The 24,147-nt window shown below is 41.0% G+C and overlaps 2 protein-coding genes across 2 annotated transcripts in view; one reads left to right on the top strand and one right to left on the bottom strand.

The window, feature by feature from the left end:
• Window positions 1-24,147, top strand: part of LOC139081128 (endogenous retrovirus group K member 7 Env polyprotein-like) — a 454,430-nt gene that overhangs the window by 349,163 nt on the left and 81,120 nt on the right. The window lies entirely within an intron of this gene.
• Window positions 4,336-10,892, bottom strand: LOC139081127 (zinc finger X-linked protein ZXDB-like). The gene has a single exon (XM_070605651.1). It carries the CDS (start codon window positions 10,817-10,819, stop codon window positions 8,378-8,380), a length of 2,442 nt encoding a protein of 813 aa, XP_070461752.1. The 5' UTR covers window positions 10,820-10,892; the 3' UTR covers window positions 4,336-8,377.

Below are 24,147 nucleotides of genomic sequence, written 5' to 3' on the forward strand. Positions count from 1 at the left end.
TCAAAAAAAAAAGAAATCTGGACTTGGAAGATGCTGCAAGTGAGGGCATACAAATAAGGAACATGCTATTGGAAAATGTTATGTAGTAGAAGAATGATTAGTGGAATTGCATCCAGCAGTTATATGAAAAGCAGAATTTGTAAAGAATAAACTTGTTTCTTAGCAAAAGCATGGCTGAAGCTTACAAACAAAATGTTGATGTGAATCAGTCAGACACAAACAGAATGCACACCATAAAACTTAAAAATAAGCAAAACTAATCTATGGTTTTAATATATTCACACAAAACTTGTAAACAAATGTTCAAAGCAGCATTATTCATAATAGCCAAAAACGTGGAAACAACCCAAATGTCCATCAACTGATGAATAAATAAATTGTGGTGTACCTATACAATGGAACATTACTCAGCCATTAAAAGAATGAAGTACTGACACAGGCTACAACATAGATGAACATTGGAAATATTATATTAAGTTAAAAAAAGACACAATAGGTCACATATTGTATAATTCCATTCATATGAAATATACAGAATAGGCAAATCCATAGATATAGACAGTAAATTAGTAGTTTCCAGGGAATCGGAGGAATGGGGGATGGCTGCTTAATGGGTATGGGGTTTCTTTTTAGGGTGATGAAAATGTTCTGGAATTTGATAGTTGTGATGATCCCACAACATTGTGCATATACTAAAAACCACCGAATTGTCCACTTTAAAATGGTTAAAATAGTGAATTTTATGTTATGTAAATTTTATCTCAATAATATTGAAAAAATGACAAAACTCAAACAAAACTCATACTCTATGGTTTTAGAAGTCAAGATAATATTTACTTCTAGTTCAGGATAGTAGCTTTGAGGTCCTGGTAGTATTCTATTTCTTGATCTGGGTTGTGGTTACACCGACATATTAACTTTGTGAAAATTCATGGAGCTATATCCTTATGATCTGTTTGTAACATATATTTCAATTAAAAATTATAAAAATAATAAATTTAAAAAATGTTTCATAGAGCCAGTTATAATTCAATATATGAGGGCTTAAATATTAAAGGAAAGAATGATTAAAATATACAATAGAGCTTCAAAACTGATATCCTATAGGTTGTTATCTGAATGCTTATTGAATTGAATAATGCATCAATCTTGCAAAGGAAAATAAAAAATAACTTAGTAACTTTAATGACATGAATCAAATACTCACATTTAGTTTAAAAATCCCTTAAAGAATATTTGGAATAGAAATAGTTAAAAGCACCAACGACTAAGATTATATGTCATGTAAAATAATTCAACAGTATCTCATCTGACCACATTTTGGCATTTCATAGGTGGGGCATATATTTGAAAAACTTTTCTCTTCACTTCTTACTACCTTCATGGAGCTTCTGAAAGCCAGACGGTATTAGACACAATAACATCTATTTGAAGTTTTTATATTAATTGTAACTGGAAAATACTGGGCATGTTTCAAAATTGCCATTGTGCTTCTATCCAGATGTTGTCATCCAAAGACACTTAGGAAAATCCAAAACACTTGGCTATGGAGCAAATTTGACCTTTTTTTGTTGTTTAAACTTTATTTTCTCATTTATGTTTTTCGGAAGAATCCTCAATGATTTTTGTAAATCCAGGTAACAATTTATCTTTGAGGAATATTTTGCCCGAAAATAATAAGGTAAAGACAACCAGAGTCACTTTGCAAACAAGCTTCTGTGCAGTGAGTTTTCACAATATTTGGTAGATTTGGTACATAAAGTTAAAAGTGAAAAGGACTATCCAATGCCGAGTATCAAAATTAAACATAATACAAGTCAGCCAAATTTTTAAGGTCTCATCTAAAGACACAATCTTTTAGATAGTCTTCTAAAAATGGACTATAATATGCTGTAAAACATACAAGATTAATCAGCAAGATCGATAGATACAAAATCTGATTTAATAACAAAAATGAATCTCTTTTTCCCCAATGAATTTGTTCATACATTCCTTTCCATAAGCCCTCTCTGTTATCTCAGAAAGTAACAGAGCTAGCCTAGGTTTCTCCATTTTCCAGGTAGCCAAATTTCTAAACTTATAATTGCAAACACTTATTTTAACAATGCTTCCAAGTCCTATTGCTTTCTACATACATAAACAACAAAGACACACCCAAGTGGGAATGTCAGTCTTCAAATAAAATAGAACAAGTTTTACTTAATCAACATTTTGAAAAGTGAGACAAAAATAATAAATATGATATCTCTTTTTCTGTTAGTATGCCATGGCGTCTGATCCAGCTCTTATTGATATTTTTGATAATTAACAATAAAATAACAATTAGCTCTAAGACGCACAGGAACATGAGGAGACTTTAGGGGGAATATGTTGCATTTCCTTAGGAACATCAAGTGCTACATTTAGCATTAACTAATGTCAACATGACTTGGGAGGAAAAAAGTACCGACTCTGTCCAGCAATACATAGTCTAAAATTGGAACTATCCTGGAATGAACTGCTGCTCTATTCACTGAGTCATTGCTTGTGGAATTTCTATTTCAGATCTCTGTTTTGGCTGATTTCCCCACAAACAGACATGCAACCAGCTTCCTTCTTCCACATTCAGCAAAATGTAGTCTCACACTGCAGTTATCCCTCTATTGTATGTGTAAACAGGAAAGGGAAATAGATCCTGATAAAAATTAATAATTTCGTGGCTTTATTCCAAAGTGAGAATGCCTGAGTGTTGAAATGTCTTTGTTTGTGCTACCATTTGTAATTGTTTTGCATCTTGGAAATGCATTTTGGAAATTGCTTGTCACTAAAAAGAGTCATCTTGCTATGGTGAACTTTGTTCCCCTTTACAAATGTGTTAAACTATTTATATTTTATTCAGAATCTTAAATTAATTCTAGTCCTCAGTCCTAAAGAATACATGAAATTTATATACTCTTCTTTTCAACTAGTGTACCTACATGAAATAATTATTTCTCATTGAAGACCTTGCTTTTGGTTCAGAAAATTAAAATTTTCTTTTGTGTCTAATGTAAGGAAATTTTATTTAGCTTAATACCACTTATGTGCTATATAGTTTTCTCGTTTGAAAATAACATATTTGTCTTACATGAATTCCAGAAGATAATTTTCAGATATAACACTACATTCAAGCTTCCAATGTAGAATAAATAAAAATAAAGAATACAAAATTTTTTCTGAAAAGATTTTCCTATAATTATTTAAGATACCAATCAAAATTTTATTTAAATTTTAATTTAGGATAGTTTATCCTAATTGCTGTATACCAGATCAAATTTTGGATTCTTAGAAAATTTTAAATAGTTTTTGATGATCTGTACATTGAATATTTCATCATAAGTTTTAGTCCATACTCTGAGAATGACAACTGCTATTGTATTTAAATCCATATTATTACAAAATGTAACCACTTAGAACTTGATTATATATTATTTTTCATTTCTTGATTTTTTTGTTTCTGTCTAGATCTCCCTTCAGGCCTGAAATACCCTTCATATGGAAGATCGAGGAAAATCTTTATATTCTGTATAAAAACAAAATCAAATTTATATATTAAAATGATTTGTCTAAAAATTTGTTTTCACATAAAAATAAAAATTCATTTCTGATATGCAAAACAGTATGTGAACACAAAGACAGAACTTGTCAAATATTTGCTCAAAAATGTTTGTTTGAATGAAATTCAACGAATGAAATATACTTTTGTGTTATACCACATAGTGCCTCACACATAGTAGGCACTCAGTAATTACCAGCTGCTTAATAAGCTGGTAGGAATGAGAAATATTCTTAAGGGATTCACATCTAATGAGTGCTCTTAAGAATCACTGTCTGCTTTGTTTAAAATATTGAATTATTTTCTGTAGGCCAAGGGAGAAATAATGTTTTTCAGGTCCATAAATGTCAGCAGAAAAGTAGAATGAGATGAAGTGTTCTGTTGACAGTGCAGGACAGTAAATTCACCATCAAACAAAATGCAATCAGCAGGTAATTATGCTACTTAATTACTCTCTCCCTTTTTTATTTGGACTCCATTCCTTCTGAGTCATCACCATTAGTGGTAAGGGTAACAATAAAAAGGAGAAAATATGTTAGAGTATGCAGATAACAAAAACGAGATTCCTGTGACTGAGTTTCCCCCATGTTAGTTAGTGACAGAGCGGATTATGAGTAAGGAGCCCCAAATCACATGGAAGTTAGTTTTGGACAATCCTAGTCCTGTCTCTTTCAATCTGAGAAAAATACAGGTAAAACTCAATCTAACAAAGTTTATACTGAGGAATTATTGAAATTAATGACTAAATGGCAACTCCCAAGTTATGGAGAAATGATTTATTATATTACTAAGTACCACACAAAATATCTGCCAAATATCCATAGTAGGGAAGAGAGTGGTAATAACAAAAAAAGTCAGACAGGGTGACATAGCTCATATTGATGCAGAGTATTCTGGAAGAGTATTGTATGAAGTTGAAGAGGTCTGTAAACACTCAAAGGCAAACAGGAGTGTAAACATTGTGAATCTGAGAGCATATGAGGGAGCCAAGGCAAATCTCCATCAAATCCCCCATCAAATTCACATTGTACATGTTAAACTTTCTCTATATTCTATATATTCATCATTTAACTTCTCTTCTTAAATATCTTCACTGGCTCTTAATCATGCTCAGAATAAAGTCCCACCCACTGCGATTGGTTTTCATAGCTCTCCAGAGTTTGGCTCCATACTGGCAGTCTACCCCTAACACTCAGCACTTACCAAACATGAGTCCTACATTTGAGCTAGGTTGTTTTTCCCAGAGTCATGTGGTCAATTCCGAATTCTTTCCTTGTGCTTTTCTCCCTGGCTGAAATTCATCTACTCTCTTCTATACAGAACTAAATCTAACTATGCATTACAGCATTGCTACAGTACCTCATTTTCCTCCAAGCCATTTGGTGTCTGAAAACATGTTTGCTGGTATTCTTTAGTTGTGAAATGTTTAAAATGCGAATTCCTATGTCTTCTCCAAAATTAAGATACGGCTCACATTTTACTCCTCTTATCTATATCCCTACTACTCTACCTTGTATTTAACAGGTAGTCAGTAAATTAACTTGATATATACAATGAGGTCTCTACCTGAAACATTGTTACCAAAGACCCCATCAATTCAGATTTGACAAATATAAAAAATTGGTCTGCAATGAGTGCTTTATTATATGTAGTTGAGTTCTATCAAAGTGCTTAATCAATTTGTTCTCTAAATCTTCAACACACATCTCGCTTTTTAAAAAAATTGTTAAACAAATCTTTTGTTCAAAAGCAATATATACATAAATTTCAGTTCAGCCTTATATTTCAATTATCACATATTTTGAGTGAGCTGCATCTAAACAAGGTTTTATTATTATCTAATTTAGTGGTAATCATCAAGTGGATCTGTTTGATATTAATAATTACTAAGGGATAGTGAGTATTCCCAAACAGGGAGTTAATGCTTTATCTGCAATCAAGGAATAGTCATATATACACTGTTATACCAAAACCTTCTCATGTTTTTCCCGGATGGGAAATAAGAAGCATTTAATTCATAGAGAAAAATGATCTTCACATTCTATCAAGTTAAACTTCTACCACTCAAGGGTTTCAACTGCATAATAATGAGATAACAGTAAAACTGTAAGGATTAACATATGTTAACTCATAATGAATATGTTCAACAGAGTCCCCTGGATGCAAACCTTCTTGAAAAGCATTTTATTACTGCGTTTTCAATTGGCAAAATTTAATAAACCAAGTACTTAAGAGGCACAAAAGGCAAATGAGATAACATTCAGTCATGTCCCGTTATTTTTTAAAAAATGGCAAATTTATGCCAACACCAGCAGAAATGTAACCACTATTTTGTAGTCACACTTCTCACTGTAATTTCATGCCATTTTCACCATCATGCTGGAAAATGGCATTGAAAGAGAAATCTTTTGAACAAATTGACTGAAAGAAAACCATGTGAACCCATAAACAATTACAAGATTTTTATCTTCAAGAAAAGTAAAATTTGTCCTCTGACAATTCCACAGAACATAACAAAAGTGTATTTTATGATAGGTTTTAATGGGAGGAAACAGGACAGAGGGATTAAAGAAACAAAGTGACAGGATTTTAAAATATTTTTATGGTTATATATCTTAACAGATGCCTATGACCCACATGTTCACCTCAGGCATCTGCATTTCTATCTGCAGGAAAAGAAGGATAATCTATTTAAGAGGACTTAACAAATGACAACACATTTCTAAAATAGGCTTAAAATCTTTCCAAAGTGCTGAGGGAGAACTGTTAAATGGTCAGAAACAATCAAACTCTGGCCATTTCTTTGAATTAAAAATTTCTGTATACTTTTTGCTTTTTCACTGAATGAATACAACGAATTTAAAAATTAAAATGACAGTACAGATGCATTTCAAAGTGGTAAATTATAAAGTGCCCTGCCAAAGTGCTATGATAATTGTTATCCACAAACATCTACATGCAAACAGTACTGGCTTAGAATGTTTCAGGGCAATGAATAGTGTTTGCTAGCAGAAGTACATGACGAAAAATTTTAGAAAAGTAAAAGAAGCACATGTCTCACTAAAACCTTACATAAAACATCCCCATTATAATTTGATTCATATATAAACACACTCACATCTAAATCCAGAAAATAATTTCTTAGTGCACACTTAGACTTGCAGTAAATATTGTACTGAAAAATGGCCATGACGACAATGGCTGAGAGATTGTGACCATGAAAAAAGACCTAATTAAAATTTTAAAAGAAGAGATCATGGCAAGGACTGGTGTGCACATGCTACAGAAGAAGTTGGAGTGAGAGCAGAGCTGGCAGAAGGTAACAGACATCAGTTAAGGTGGAACAGAACAAGTGGTTATAAACAAAAGTGATCATGAAACTCAGAAGAGTAGAATAGAAGTTGATATATATATGTATACACACACACACACACACACACACACATATATATATATACACAGACACATATATATATAATTAATAGTTACTAAGCAAAATTCAGTTGTAATGTGAGTTAGGTAAATTTTAATATGAGTTATAGTTAAAACTTCACCACATCTCACAAAATTGTGAAGATCAAACACAACAGTTGTAAAAGTGCTACATAAACTGTAAAATGCTATATTCATGTAAGACAGACAATATTTACTCAAAATGCAAATGAAACCTCCCATTTCAACTCTAGGGGAAGGCAAGCAATGAGCCCTCCAGGGCATAGAGGAGAGAAAATTCTCACTTTGGTCCATTCCCAGATTTTCTTGGAAACACAGGCTCTATAGTCACTCTATGGGCTGGCTTTTAATGCAGAGCAAAGACACTATAATTTGGTCTAATGGACATGCAGGCAATTTTCTACACACAAGAATTGTGTGGAGAAGAATCTTTAATCTGTGGAAGAAAGACATTCCCTTCCCTGCTTCTTAACCCTCGTAAAACTTTATTGCCTGCACAAGTGTGATATTAAATTACGCTGATTTCTCCTTTTTGAGGAGAGAATGAGAGGGGCAGGAATGGGGATAAAGATTCACCGAAATATGCCAAAACACGCAACATTTTCCCTCCAAAACTAACTACTGGGATAGAAAAAGAAGTCTAAGATGCACCTGGTATGTGTACATTGCAATGACCATTTTAGAACTAAGAGACTGAGGCTTAGTGAGACTAAATGACTTATTTAAGGCCACTTATTCAACACCACAAAGTCAGTATTTCTGGGTTTGAGTCATATCAAAGCCCTGGTACTTTCTACAACAATAAAGCCTTTCATCAAAAAAAACAAAAGATGCTAAAAGATAAACAGGTAAAAAGAACCAACCCATATTTTTAGCTTTCTTCTAAACTCTACCACTAGATTTTAGAAATATTTTGGCATTAAGTTTCCATTAAATTTTTAAAGTTAAACACCAGTTCCATGTTCTCTGATCATTAACTCTCAATGCACTGTTCATTACATTAAAAGCACATGCAATAGTTAACCATTGTGAAACACACTAAAATTTTCAAGAAAGCACACAATCATGAAACTACAGAGCTGAAAATACCTTAGAAACGATCTACTCAAACCACCTCATTTTATAAATAAGGAAATTAAGGCTCAGATAGGTGAAGTGACTTGCTCGGGGTCACACAACTTGTCAGTTCTAGACTCAGAATCAGAATTTAAATCTCCAAACTTGTAGCCCAGGGCTCTGTTTTTTTCCAAACCTACAAGAAACGACTGCATTTAAACATTTAGTCCAGAATACCCTTAAAATTGAGTGTAATTAGTAAAAGTAAGCCATATGACGAGGAATGAATGTAGTTCATACCAAAAATGAGCTGCCAGTCACTGTGGTAAGATCTGTTTCTTTCTGAGAACCATGGGCTCCTGCTGGATTGGAGAATCCAAACTGGGTTTCTTCCTCCTGTCCAAAGAAGTCAGAGTCAGGATGTATGTTCCATTCTGCTTTGGTTGGTGTCAGTAGATCTGAGACACTGTTTTCACAAAGGGTGCTTGAAGGAGTCAGAGCATCTGAGTCTACTGTTAGCTTACTGCTGGGGGTCAAAGCTTGGGGCTCTTGACTTGAGTTTTTCATAGCCAAAGATCCCAGAGATCCCAATGGCCCCGCGCTTAGACTTGAGACATCATCCATACCTAAGGGGCTCTGCTGAAAACCGGCGGCTGTCGTTCCAAAAAAGAGAGAGGTATCCAGACTTTGAGGAAGGTCACCGGTGGCCATCAAGCCCCGAGGGTCCAGAGCCTGCCCTAAGGAACTATTATTAGCAGCAGGAAGGTTCCCTGCCAGAGTTGAGCTCACCGAAGCCACATCAATAGTCAAGATTCCAGAGTTTACCAATGCCGTGTCTAGCACTGCAGCAGAACTACTGCCAGGCACGTCAGAGAAGAGAGACACTAGCTCTGCATCACTGAGATCACTCTGTCCCTGGCTGGCAAGTTCACTGCTGGGCGTAAGAGAATTTGCCGCTTCTAACTGAGCTAAGAGATCCTGGCCGAGGTTGTGCCTTTTGGCCATGTGGGTCTTCATGCTGTGCTTGGAGGTGAAGAGTTTATTGCAAGTGGAGACTGGGCAACGGCTTTTCCAAGTGTCCACATCTTGCAAGTGTTTCTTGGAGTGAATGTAGAGGCTACTTCGAGCAGAGAACCTGGCACAGCAGCCTTCCACGGGGCACACAAAGGGCTTTGTTCCCAGGTGGGTTATGCTGTGGCCTTTCAGATGCTCAGCCCTTGTGAAAGATTTCCCACAGCCTTCCACAGGGCACGTGAACCTCCGGTCATCGTCGTGCTTCCTTTTGTGCCTTAACAGTTTGGACATGCTAGTGAAGTTCCAGCCACAGCCGTCAAAGTCACAAAGGAAAGGTCTCTCACCAGTGTGGCTCCGCAGGTGAATTTTCAGCCGACAAGCCTTGTCGTACTGTTTGCTGCAGCCAGGAAAGGAGCAGGAAAAGAGTTCCTGCTCCCTGAAGTGGGCGCGGTTATGGGAAAACAGAGCACTCACGGTGATAAATGTCTTCTTGCAGCCAGAAAACGCGCACTGGTAGGGCCTCTCCGGCTCAAAGTGGCTCCGCTGGTGGGCGCTGAGCTTGGCCTGCGTGGGGAAGCTCTCCTCGCACACTTCGCATTTGAAAGAGTTCTCCTGCTCATGGCCCTTCATGTGTGCCTTGAGGTTATACACGGTGGTGAAGCTCTTGCCACAGCCCTCCGCCGGACACCCGAAGGGCCGCAGTTTGTCGTGTGATTGCAGATGCCTCTTGAGCTTGTACGAGGTGGTGAAGGTCCAGCCGCAGCCGCCCAGGGGGCACTTGAAGGGCCGTTGGCCCTGGTTGCTGCTGTGCGTCAGCAGGTGCACCTTCAGCTGGTGCTTCTTGGCGAAGGTTTGTCCGCACTGCGCCTCGGGACACAGGTACAGCACTACGCCCGGGCCCGGGCCCAGCGGCCCGCGGGGGCTCTCGGCAGCGGCCTGGCCCTCCGCCTCCTCCTCGGGCGGCGGGGGCGGCGCGGGTTCGGCCGGCTCGGCCAGCAGAAGGTCAGGAGGCAGCTCGGGGCAGTCGCCGGGCTGCGCGCCATGCGGGAACCCCGCCTGCGGGGCGATCAGACCCCCGGGCTGCGGGGCAGGCGCGACCCCAGGCTCCCAGGCTGGCGGCGGGGGCGTGGCCAGGGTGAGGACGCCGTTCTCGAAGTGCAACAGCAGGTTTTGGTTGTGGATAGTGACGGTGCCCGCGAAGGCCGCGGCGGGGCCCAGGCCTGGGGCGGGGATCGGGGCCGGGGCCGGGGCCGGGACCGCGGACAGGCAGCGGGAGCCCGGCGCAGGGTGGCCCGCGGGGTTCGCGCCGCTCTCACCCCCCTGGAGCCGTGGGCCCGGCTCGGCCTCCTCCCTCCACACAGGCCCTGAGGCCTGGCCGGCGCCCGCGGTCTCCACGTCGCCACCCACCGGGTCCAGTAGCACCAGGAAAAAGTCGTCGCCGCCGCCGCCGCCGCCGTCGCCGCCGCCGCCGCCGCCGCCGCCAGCGTGATCGGGCCTCGGCGGCAACGGGCTCGGGCCCGGGCCCCGTGAGGCTGCGCGGGCCTCCTCGCGCCGCCGCCCGGGCCCGCCATCTTGGGGGCCACGGAGCAGCAGGAGGCGGCGCGCGGGGGCCTGGCCAGCCCGCGGATCAAGGCCTCCGTGGACCCGGCCGCCGCCCGCGGGGCTGCCAGCGCCGCCGCCCTGTCGCGTCCCGCGAGCCGGGAGCAGCCTCGGGATTTCCATCTCCGCGTCGGCGAGGCTCGGCTGGAACCAGAGCCGCGGAGGAGGCGCGACCCCGCCCCCTGCCGCGGGCCCGAACACGTTCCTGAAAGGGGAAAAAAAAAAGTGCAATGCGCAGAAACTGGCCCTATCAGATATTAAAACGTGTTTAACGCCACAGTGATTTAAATATTCTGGTACTGGGTCTCTGGGACAGACTAGAAAGCCCAGAGGCAGAGACTGGTATGCATAAATAAGTTCCACAGTTAATATTAGTAGGAAATCAAGGAGGTCTTCCCAGGTAATGGGGAAATGACAGTTCATTCGGTAAATGGTGCTGGAAAACCTGGGTATCTATCTGCTAAATGCAACTTAAATCTGTACCTCACTGTATATACCAAAATAAACACAGCTCCAGCCCCTCCCAGTGCTAAGCGTGGTGCTTAGTACTTTGCATGTGTTAAAAATTGTTTGCCGGCTGGCTGGCTGGATTGATAGATGAGGGAAAATTCCGAGCGAATACACTCTGTGTCAACATTAAACTACCATAGTGCTAGCAATTCCTACTGAATATGATGTCCCCCCTCCCCCCTACAAACAACTTCCATAACCAGAACTGTCTTGAACGAGGTCCTCAGGAAAATCTGTCACATCGTTAAATTTTTCGTCCTGCTGACGCAGCGATTAGAATGAATAAGAGGTGACGCCAAAACAGGTTAGCACTGTTCAGCCTAGAAATGCAAAGCCTGGAGAATGAAACAATTTATATCGAAATCGGGAAAACCCAGCCCACTCCTGGGTTATACAGTGCACAACCTAAACCAACACTTTGCCCTTCCACCATTGGTTACGCCATGGTAAATTTCATGTCCAATATCACAACACAATGAGGACATTCCTCAGTTTGCTCTAGATTTTCCAGCACGTGGAGGCCTCTGGACAGGAGTTCCACTTAAACGTGATAAGGTTAAACCCTAAATCACTGCAATGGACTCTCCCGAGAAAAATGCACAGATGACCGTGTCCAATAGCCCCAGTGTGCCTGCTTGCATTTAAGTGTGGTGGCCCAGTCCCACTGTAATGGATTTGGCCAGTGATGCCTAATGATCTTATTAATGATGATGATGACCCTCCAATTTGTCATCAGTGACTTGGGAATTGATATAAATATAGGGTGGAATATCTAGCAAGAGAAAGGTTTAGAGTGATGACTAGATTATGGGGTACCTATAGTTTAAATAATCCCTGCTTTCCCTCTCTTTTAATGATAATGGACACTTGCTGATCTTTTGAATAGAAGATCAAGTTTTTCATCCATAACAATTCAAACCTCATTAGAATTTCTACTTCACATATTTTTCTTTCCATTATGCTTTTTGGAGGAAGCGTTTTTCACGTCTGAGATATAGAGGAGTGCATAAAACATATCTGTCAGGTTTCGATAATTTGTAAAAGCAAACACCCATGTAACCAGGACCAAGGTCAAGAAACAGACCATTGCCAGCCTTCCAGAATACAGCCACTGTATTCCTCCCAGTCGCAACCCACACCCTCCTCTGTGGATATAGTCATTATCCTGACTTTGTGATAATCATTTCAGTGGTTTTCTTTATAGCGTTACCACTTTTGTAGGCGTCCCTGAAAGATACAGTTTATATGAAGTTACATAAATGGAATCATACTGCATGCTTCCTTTTATGGCTTGCTTCTTTCACCCTGTATCATATTTCTTGGAGAGACTCATCCATGTTGTTCATAGCAGCTGTAGATCTTTTCTCCCCATTGTTGACTAGCATTCCAGTGTATGATTTTAGCAAAGTGATTATGATATGACTATGCCATTCTACAGTGGATGGTCACTGGGGTTCTTTCTAGGTTTTGACTATCATTATGAACAATGCTGCAGTGAACGTTCTTGGACACTTCTCATGGGACACGTGTAAAAGTCTCTTGGGTATACATGCAAGAACGCAATCACTGGGCCATAGGGTATGCATATCTTCAGCTTTTCCAGATGATGCCAAACTGGTTTCTGTAGTGGCTGTACCAATTTACAATCCTACCAGTAGCACAGAGAGTTCCTGCTGTTACACATCTTCACCTATACCAAGTATTGCCAGAATTTAATTTCTTTTTTTTTTACCATCACTATTAAGGTTTTGCACGTTCTCATGTTTATGAGCCTTTTGGATTTTCTCTTCTGTGAAAGGGCTGTTCAAGTTCAACTCTTTCACCCATCTTTCTATTCTGTTTTCCGTATTGCAGTTACTGATTTAATGAGTTCTTTATGTGTTTTAGATACCAGACTTTTGGTGGTTACATGTGTGGCCAAAATATTTCCTTGCTCTGTTGTTCCTGTGGCAAAATACTCACTTGCTTTATGCTGTGCTTTGTGAACAGAAGATCTTAATTATAATATAGTCAAAGTTATCATTCTTTTCCTACGGTTAGTGCTTTTCTGTTTTAAGAAATCTGTCCCTGCCCTGTGGCCATGAAAATATTCTCTATATTGTCCTCTAAAATATTTATGGCTTTGCCTTTCACAGTTAGGTCTTAATCCACCTGCAAGTGATGTCTGTTTACGGTGTTGAGGAGGGTTCCATTTTTTTTTTTCATGTGTATATCAGATTGTCTCAGTGGACCACTTATTGAAAGGTATGCCCTTTGCCACCCGATTTGTAGTGCCACATGTGCCATAAATCAAGTATCTACCTATGCATGGTCTAGTTTTTATACTCTCTATTAAGTACCATGGCACTATGTATCTGTCTTTTTGAAATATCACATATCAATATTAATTACTACAGATCTATGGTCAATCCTGATATTGGATAAGATCAGTCAATTCTACCTTGCTCTGCAAAAGTGTCTTGGTTACTTTCGGCCTGTTTCAAGTCCATTTAAATTATCAATTCATTAGAAAGAGTTCAACCAAAACCTTGTTTGGGGCTCTATTAGGATTGTGTTGACCTTTTAAATTTGACTTCTTTTCAATATTGAATGTTTGATTCATGGATATGGTGTATCTCTCCTTTTAATAAGGACTTTTTAAATGTGTTCTAATAATATTTTATATTTTTCCCATAAGAGGGCATTTTATCCTAGGTACTTTTCTTTGTGTTTTTTTTGAGGAAGATTAGCCCTATCTTAGGTACTTCATATTTTGCAAATACTAGCTTTGAAATTTTTACTTTCTAGATTTGTTGATCGTAAATAGAATGCAATTGGTGTTCATGTGTTGATTTACAAACGTCTGAACTCTTTTATTGGTTCTAACAATTTGTCTGTAAATACCTATAGAATTTAATGTACACAATCATATCATCTGCAAATAATGCCAGGATTATGTCTTCCTTTCCAAGCATTTTGTTCCCGTCTTTCCCTTATTGCTCTCTCTGGGTGATAGTGGACATCTTTACTTGATGCAGCTCTCAAAGAGAAAGCTTTCAGTAATCCTGAGAAGGATATTTGCTCTAGATGTTGCGTTCTGTAGCAATCTGGATCCAATCAGTTGATAGAAAGTACACAGTGGACAGAGGAAGTTTAACATAAAGAATTATTAAGCTGTGACAAATGTATAAAATACAGGAAATAAGAAAACTCTATATGGTATCTTGGGGCTGAGGGAGAGTACCCAAGGGAAGACAAACTTGGAATGGGGGCTCTTCCCCAAGGCTGGAGTTCACACTTCATTGGAGAAGGTATAGGAGAACTTACTGGATGGTAGAGAAGTTTGCTGGTTTGCTGGGGCCAGACCTGGTCTACAGAACCAGAGCTGGTCTACAGTTGCAGGGTAAGCAGGAAGCAACCCTCTGGAGCACATCAGTGTGGACAAGCCACAGCTGGTGGCCAGTGTGTGGGCATGTAGTAGGAAATGGGGTCCTGGTGGAGTTGGAGGCCTGGAGCTAACAATGCCCTGTACATAGGATCAGGAGGGCCTTGGTGTTGGGAGGGCTGCAGTGTTGGGAGAATTACAAGACATAAACCTGTTCTTGGTGAGCTGTGGTGGGAGAGAAAGCAAGCGGAGGGAATCAGTGCACAGGTAGTTTGGAGCATAAGATGTCCCTATGAAGAGGGCCACAGAAAGCTGATCACCAGGCCACACCAGTATTGCTCGGTCGCTGAGACCAGTTGTTCTGGGCTCATGCCTGGGGCAGAGCACCCAGGATATTCTCACACTCACACCTCTCAGAACCAGAAACCGCAGGAGAGCCACTTCCTCCTTCAGTGTCCCTTCAGCGGCTTCTACTGGGAAAGCATAACATCATGCTCGCTTTGAAGGAGAGATGCTTAAAGGAATTCGTCCATTATCAGAGAGCATATATTGAAGGGTGAATTTAGAGTGGGGAGGCAGTACGTTGATAATTGGCTTCATAAGCTTTATCAGTTTAGGGGAGTCTCTTCTATTCTTAGTTTGCATGAATAGAAGGCACCCCACCTGCCAGGGCTATTGTTGTTAGCTCACCCAAGCAAGAGTATCTGTTATCCTGTTGTTTCTCTGGTAAATTAATGATTAAAGCAGCTGAGTGGCCATTTCAAGAGTTTTAGTAGACTGCTTAGGATTCGTGGTGGACCCAGGGTTCCCTGTCCTGAACTGAGTTTTGCTGAAAAACCCAGGCTCCGGCACAAAGGGGTGTCATGCATTTAGGGCAGAGAGCCTGTGAGCCCTACATTCTAGTCCTACCCAGGGCTTGCCTGCTCCACCTGCAAAGAGAGCCTTGGTGTGTGGTGAGATTGTCTCTTCCACCATTAAGTGTGAGTAGCACATGTTCTCCTCAGGAATAGACTTATTTATACCTTAAATGCCACTTTGCTTTCCTGGTAGCTGCACCTGAGCTAAACAAGGAGCGAAGATGCTTGGATTTCATTTGAACTCATGCCCAACAGAGCCCTGTCCGTGGAGGAGCTTGGCAGAAGATTTCTGTGTTATTCTTACAAAGTGTATATATTTACCAATGTTGGCAATTTGAGTGCTTTAATTGTACTTTTCTCAATTCGTCTTAGGCTCCAAAATGGACAAAACCTGATGCGAGAAAATGGCACTTTTTCTCTGCCATTCTTAAGTGGCAAACAATCCATTCTTTAGTGAGTGAACTGGCAGCTTATATTGAGAAGGCGAGACATTTTAATAAAAAATGTTTCTTTGGGTGCGTCCATATTCAATAGATAGAATAAGATACCACTAAATCAGGAGGAAAAATACTTTAATAGTTGCTCATCCTTGTACTCTTGTACTCTCTTCCTAGTACTGCCAATGTATAAAGCATATTCACCTCTGTATTCAGAAGCCACACAAGACAAATTAACCCACAGCCTTCTATTCACACACAGGACTGGGCTAGCTTTCTATCCCCGGCACCCTGAGACCTTGTACATGAAGACCTGGGTAAGAACAGGGAGTTTATCCTTTAAATGCTGGTTGGAGCTGCTGCCCAGACCAACTCTCTTAACTGCCACTCTGGCAATGGTGCGACACAAATGCGAAATCTGAAACTTGTCCACTAACAGGAGGAGCAGCTCTCTAGGCCTGGCACTTGGGATTCGTGGTGGACTCAGGGTTCCCTGGCCTGTCACCACTGGGCATCCAAGCAGTCACTCTCACTTCATAGAAATCACTGAGAGCCAAGTTTTGTGGAAATGCACACCTCCAGTCTGTGGTTTCTGAAGATGGGCCATGTAGCTGAGGTGTCTCTCCCTGCAGGAGGAAGGGGAATTTGAAAGCTTCCCATGAGGCATGGGCTGGGAGGGACCCGCCAGAGGTCATATCCTCCCACTGACAACTGGAGTAACCCCTGCTCTGTTGCTCCTGAACTCCAGCGAAAGAGCAAAGGGGGAGAAAGGAGAAGGTGTCGACAGCCCGAAAGTGCAGTCTTACTGTCTGTGTCCCTCACCCCAACCTGCCATGCTCTGGCAGAGGATGCAGAGTGAGAGCCAAGGTATAGTAGTTCCTGAAAATTCAAGAAGTTATTTCTCCCTGGTCCAACTGAGGGAAGAGCGGATGGGGCCAGGGTAAAATCTGTGTTTACACCTGGGGGACCAGTTGCACTTTGGGAAAACTTTGACAACTACTGCACCACAGAACTCTTCCCCATGCCCTGCACCCGCTCTCTGAATGTAATGAAATCTCTGAGGATACCCTGGCTATGTTATATTAAGTTCCAGTTTTCCCTCAAAACTTGTATGGGCGCAAGGCTTTTCTTTCCCTCTCCATTTCTCCTTACTAAAAACACCCCAAACCACACTCAGGGATCACAGGACCGTGTCAAGACTTCGCCCAGGCCCTGACTCCCTGCCATTTGCAAGCTCCGCACCTTCTGATGTCCTCAGAGGAATCTGATCTCAAGAAACAAACTCGTCAGGGCAATCCTCTCCCTAGAGAGGGCGCTCTCTACTGCATCTCTGAGACTAGAAGAAGGATCAGAGACTGGTGGCCTGAGCCCTTCTCTGGAAAATTCTGCACTATCTGCCAGCAGAGCACATGTCTAGGAAGGACTGTCCCAGTTATCTGCTGAGCAGGGAACTTTGCAGAACCTGACCCTCTACCCTCCAGATCTGTTGGAGTTCGACCCTCTTCATGTCCTGAAGACAGTTTAACTTTTCAGAAAGATACATGCTACATTTCACTCACCTTTTATCCATGTGATCTGGTGAAGATGGAAACCACTATCTATCCACATTTATTTTCAACTTCTGTCCATTTCACTGTTGTCCTCACCTCCCTCCTGCCTCCTCTAGGAGTGTGGTCCCCAAGACCGCAAGCCGCAGTTAGACAGTCTCACCTGGGTCTGGGCTTTGGCTCCGAGTTCTCTGTGAGGTTAACTGTGGATTCAGATTCAATGCAGAAGGCAGGGCATGGAGTGAAAAGAGGTTCACAAGCCAGCTGGCTCCTTTGGCCAGAAGAAAACCTTTTTCCTACAGCCAGCTCAGCAGGGGAGTTCTTGGTTTTCACATCACTTTTCCCACACGTGGAGATGCGAGGTCTCTGCTTCAGAGCCCAGTGGACTCATATGGTCATTTTTCTTCCTCGGCATCTCCCAAAATCTCCAGGAGCTGGCCGAGGAGAGCTCTTAGTTGCCAACCACCAGCTGCGTTTTGCCTCAGCCTGTCTTGCATGTGACTTACCTTTCCAAGGAAAAGCACTTTCCCAGAGGTTTATTGTGGGCTTCTATGCAACCTTGGAGTGGGATCTTGAAGAATGAAGAGATATTGGGAAAAAGAACTGTGGATAGGAATTGGCTAGAATTTTTTGGCGATGGAATAGTCTAAGCCAGTTAGCATATTTGAGTACTTGATTCATCAAGTGGTATTTGCAATAGCTGCTCATCACTTTTTCATTTTCCCAACAGCAGGTACCTGCTTCAGAGCGTTCCTTAAATATCAGACTTCTGACCCATAATTGTGCCCCCGAATGGTTCATATGAGAATCAGAGAGGCTCCTGGATCAAACTGAAAAGCAGGACCTTGCTTGAGATGTGCATTACTAACAGTGGAGAAAAAAGTACACATATCGTATATGAAGAAATAGTTGGAAAACATGACCCAGCATGCAAAACAAGCAACGGCACGTTAAAATAAACAAAGGAAAAAAAAGCCTTGAAGATTTTGATTTATTCTTCACTTTAAAGAAAAGCTAATTGGCTAATAAATTGTATAGATTTGATCTCAGCCTCTGTCAGTCAGATTAATCAGAGTGACTAAGTGGCATATTGCTATATAAGTGAGTTAAAGATGGCACCTGTGTTGTTTACTTCCTCACAGCCAGCTAGGACCATTAGCTCAAAGCCCACCAGCAACAAACTCAAAGTTTCATGCATGCAATTGCTTTAAATGTAGCCCAAATAAGCATACTTTTAGCCATTTAGAGCTTGCCTGCTTTGTATACTTCACAAAACTGCACCCAACATATGCTAGCCATAGTTAAGACAAACTCAGGGGGTATAAAACACCACTGCTTGCCTTCAGAGCCCTCTGACCCAGAGACTCCTCTGGGTTGATTCACCAAGAAGGTATAACAATTATAAAAATATGTGCATAAAATACCAGAATTCCAAAGTATACAAAGCAAACATTGAAAGAATTCAAGAGTGAAATAGGCAGTTTTACAATAATGGTTGGGGACTTCAAAAGCCCACTTTCGGTAATGGATGGAACAACCAGACAAAAAATCAATAAGGAAATAGAAGACATCAACAACACTATAAATCAATTGGACTCAACAGACATATGGAGAACCCTGCACTCAACAACAGCAAAATATAAATTTTTCTCAAGGGCACATAGTATGTTCTCCAGGATAGATCGTATCTTATACGACAATACAGATCTTAATAAATTTAAAAAATTTTAAGTCATACAAAGAATTTTTTTCAAACACAATTGAATGAAAATAGAAATCAATAGCAGAAGGAGAACTAGTAAATTCACAAATATGTGGAAATTAAACAACACACTTTTAGGGGCTGGCCCTGTGTCCTGGTGATTAAGTTCGCATGTTCAGCTTTGGTGGCCCAGGGTTTCACCAGTGAGGATCCTGGGTATGGGCTTGTCACCGCACATCAGGCCATGCTGAGGTGGTGTCCCAATAGCACAACCAGAAGGACCTACAGCTAGAATGTACAACTATGTTCTGGGGGTGCTTTGGGGAGAAGAAGAAGAAGAAACAAAAGAGGGAGATTGGCAACAGATGTTAGCTCAGGTGCCAATCTTTATAAAAACAACAACACACTTTTATTAAACAGTCAATGGTCAAAGAAGAAATCAATATGGAATTTAGAAAATATGTTTAGACAGATGACAAAACCACAATATACCAAAACTTATGGGATGAGGCGAAAGCAGAGCTGTGAGGGATATTTATAAGTGAAAAACACTTACTTTAACAGAGAAGAAACATCTCAAATCAACAAACTAATTTTACAACTTAAGGAACTAAGAAGCAAAGAACAAACTAAACCCAAAGTTAGCAGGAGAAAGGAAATAATAATGATTAGGTCAGACATGAATAAAACAGAGAATAGAAAAATACCAGAAAATCAATGAAACTTAAAATTGAATCCTTGAAAACATAACAAAATTGACAAAGTTTTAGCTAGATTGACTGAAAAATGGAGAAGATTAAAATGACTAAAATCAGAAATGAAAGTGGGGCATTACAATGATTTTGCATAAACAAAAAGAGTGTAGAGAGTAGTATGAACGACAACAAATAATATGCCAACAAATTGGATAACCTAGATGAAATGGACAAAATCTTAGAAATAAGCAGTGAATCATGAAGAAATAAAAAGTCTGAACAAACCTATATTGAGTAAGGAGATTGAATCAATCAAAAAGGAGATTGAGTCATCAGAAATCTCCCAACAACGAAAAGCCCTGGACCAGATGGCTTCACTGTGAATTTCCCCAAACACATAAAGAAGAATTAACATGACTCTTTCTCAAACTATTCCAAAAAATTGTAGGGGAGGGAACGCTGTTTAATTCATTCTATGATGCCAGAATTACCCTGATACAAAGAAACTACAAGAAAAGAAAACTATAGATCGATATCCCTGATGAATATTGATGCAAAAATTGTCACCAAAATACTGGCAATCAGAATTAAAAGGGCTATTAAAAGGATTATACACTATGACCAAGTGTGATTTATTGCTGCAATGAAAGATGGTTCAACATATGGAAATCAATCAATGGAATGCAACACTGTAACAGAATGAAGGGAAAAACCAACATGATCATCTCAATTGATGAAGAAAACATATGACAAAATTCAACAACCTTTCATTATAAAAACCCTCAATACATTAGGAATAGAAGGGAACTTCCTCAACATAATAAAGGCCATATATAAGAAACTCATAGTTAACATCATACTCATTTGTGAAATAATGAAAGCTTTCTCTCTAAGATCAAGAACAAGAGAACTGTCCCACTTTTACCGCTTCTAATAAACATAGTACTGTAAGTTCTAGCCAGAGCATTTAGGCAACTAAAAGAAAAAAAAGCATGCAAATTGGGGAGGAAGATATAAAATTATCTCCATTTTCAGTTGGCATAATCTTACATGTAGAAAACCCTAAAGATTTCACACACAAAGAATTAGAGCTAATATATTAATTCAGCAAAGTTGCACGATACAAAGTCAACACAAAATATCAGGTGTGATTCTATACACTAACAATGAATGATTTGCAAAGGAAATTAAGAAAACAATTTCATTTACGATAGCTTCAAAAAGAACAAAATAGACTTAACCAAGGAGATGAAGGACTCGCACACTGAAAACTACAAAATGTTGCAGAAGGAAATTAATTCTTTATGTCTTCTGACATAAATCCATGGAAAGACATCTTGTGTTTATGGATTGGAAGACTTAATATGGCTAAGATGTCAACATTATCCAAAGAGATCTTCAGATTCAGTGATATCCTTAACAAATTCCAACAATGTTTTTTGTGGAAATAGAAAAATCCATTCTAATATCTATATAGATTCTCAAGGGATCCCAAATAGCCAAAACCAACTTCAAAAAGAAAAGAAAGTTGGAGGAGTCACACTTCCTGATTTCAAAACTTACTACAAAGTTACAGTAATCAAAACTTGTGGTATTGCAATAAAGGCAGACATACAGACCGACAGATTAGAATAGAGAGCTCAGAAATAAAACCTCACACACATGGTCAAATGAGGTGTTACAAGTGTGGCAAAATCATTCAATGGGGAAAAAGGCAGTCTTTTCAACAAAGTATGCTAGGAAAATTAATATCTACATACAAAAGGGTGAAGTTAAACTCTTTCCTTACACTATATACAAAAAAGTAACCCCAAATCGATCAAAGACCTAACTGTTAGAGCTAAAACTATTAGGAAAAAACCATAGAGAAGAGGAAAAATGGTGATGTAAGAGAATCCAGCCTCCCTGTCCCCTGCCAAAGATCAATAATTGGATAGCTATCCACAAAGAAAAACAGCTATGGCAGGATTCTAGAGTCCATTTAGGAAGGTATTGCAATACAATGGAACAAAAACCTGACAGTAATCATGTAAGAAGAGAAGGAAGACAACTTCATTTTGCCTGCATTATCCCATCTCCCACACCAGCATTGTTCAGCACCAAGAAAGAACTTCCCAACTAGAAAGAGTTCCTCTCACCTGGAAAGTAAGAGTTGGGTAAGCCACCAGTTTCTCCAGCCATTTGGGGCACTGCACAAAGGTCCCACTTCAGTTTCACCCCATCAAGACCAGCAAAAATGAGACATATAGAGTAGGCTAGGAACAAGAAAGAAGAGCAGGGGCTATTATTAGCAGACACACAGCGGGAGCAATCATGGTTCACAGAGACCTGCCCTGCAGACAAACTCAGCAGATTCCACCACCAAGGAAGCCAATGGCCAGCACAGCCACTGCAGATTCCCAGAAATTTCACCAGCTTTTGCCCCACAGGAATTCACGTTCACTGACACCAGCCACTGGAGTCCCGCCTAACTCCCTCTAGCCCCACCCTGACAGGAGCCAAAGAACTGCACTAGCAGCCAGCGCAGGCCTCTGCGGCTGCACTAGTGTAAAACACCAGCCACCTGAATCCTTCCCAGCCCACACTGGAGACCAGGAGCCACATCAGCAGCCAGCTCGGATCTCAGCAGTTGTGTGAATGGAGGGCCAGCCACCTGAGTCTCCCCCTGCTTCTTCTGCCTCTGTCCCTGCCCCTGCCCCTGCCCCTGCCCCTGCCAGAGCCGAGAAACTGCACAGGCAGTCATCTCCAGCCTCTCTGGTTATACTAAGATGCCAGGCACCTGAGTACCTCTTTGTCCCTGCTGGAGCCTGGGAGCCACTTCAGCAGCCAGCTTGGGACTCTCTGGCTGCACAAGTGCAAGATGCCAACCTAGACCCCCTCAGCTGGCCTCCACTGCTGTGCCCGCACTTAGAGCTAGCCACTGCAGTTGTGCACCTGCACACCACCAGCCAGACACCCAGTCATCAGCCTCTACCAAAGCACACAATCCAAGGAGGAGAATGTGCGGTCGTGGGAGAGGATGCCTACAACCAGGTCCTCTGCAGTTGCCAGGGAGCCCATAGTTGGCCCCAGTCCTTGCTACCTGCCCTGGCCCCCATCACTATGTGTGTGTATGCAACATGCCCCTGACACTACACAGACATCTGAAGCTGGCCCCCACAGCTGAGTATGTGCACACCACCAGTTCTGGCCACCACTGCTGCCTGCCCTGGTCCCTGATGTTGTACCTGGAGGTGCCACAGAGGATTTCGACAGCCCATGAAGCCACTGCAGACCCCCTACAGTACTCACAAAGGACCACACACTGGTCGATGCTATGGACACCAGTGGCCTGAACTGAACATACATCATGCCCACCCAGGGCAGGTGCCACCATGTGCCCCTGCACTTGGCACCCTGGACCAATAGCCCCATGGTCACAGCATGATCCAGCATGCCCCCACTCACAGGTGAAATGTTTCCCTGACTGAAGTCAGTCCATAAAATCTGTATGAGATGCCTATTTCAAATGCACAGATACCTACTGGGCTACAGGGATTATGCAGAAGTAGGGAAACATGCCTCCACCAAAGAGATACAGTAAACCTCTAGTAACTGGCCCCACAGAAAGGAAGATCCATGGATTTTGCAACCAAAAATTCAAAATAATTATTCTAAACATACTCAGAGAGCTACCAGAGAACACAGATAAACAATAGCAGGAAAACAATATGAGTGCAAAGTAGGGAGTTCAACAAAGATAGAAAAGCTAAAAAGAACCAAACAGAAATGGTGGAGCTGAAAATACAATGACTGAACTAAAAAAAAAAAAAGGCACTAGAGCGCTTCCATAGCAGACTCACATAAGAAGAAAAGAGAATCAGTGAGCTAGGAGACAGACCAACCCAAATTATCTAATCAGAGCAGAAAAATCAAAGAATCATAAGGAACGAAGAAAGTTTATGGGGCTTATGGGGCTTACGGGACACCATTAAGGGAAATAATGTACACATCATTGGAGTCCCAGGAATAGAAGAGAAGGAGAAAGGGGTAGAAATCTTCTTTAAAGAAGTAATGACTGAAAACTTCCCAAGCCTGGGAGAGATTTGGACATCTAAGTTCATGAAGCTAATAGGTTGCCCCCAAATTTTAATCCAATGTGATATTCTCTAAGATACATAATAATACTATCTAACTTAAAAGGAAAAACGAGGATTTTGAAAGCAGCGAGAGAAAAATAATTCTCTCATACAAAGGAAGCCCCATAAGATTATCAGTGGATTTCTCTGCAGGGACCTTTCAGGCCAGGAGAGAATGGGATGATATAATAAAAGTACTGAAAGAAAGAAACTGGCAACCA

This window comes from Equus przewalskii, chromosome X (assembly GCF_037783145.1).
Source record: "Equus przewalskii isolate Varuska chromosome X, EquPr2, whole genome shotgun sequence".
NCBI classification, from domain to species: domain Eukaryota; kingdom Metazoa; phylum Chordata; class Mammalia; order Perissodactyla; family Equidae; genus Equus; species Equus przewalskii.

What these genes read in the sequence shown, in the direction of transcription:
- LOC139081127 (XM_070605651.1), bottom strand. Translation starts at nt 10,819, where the DNA reads ATGGAAATCCCGAGGCTGCTCCCGGCTCGCGGGACGCGACAGGGCGGC.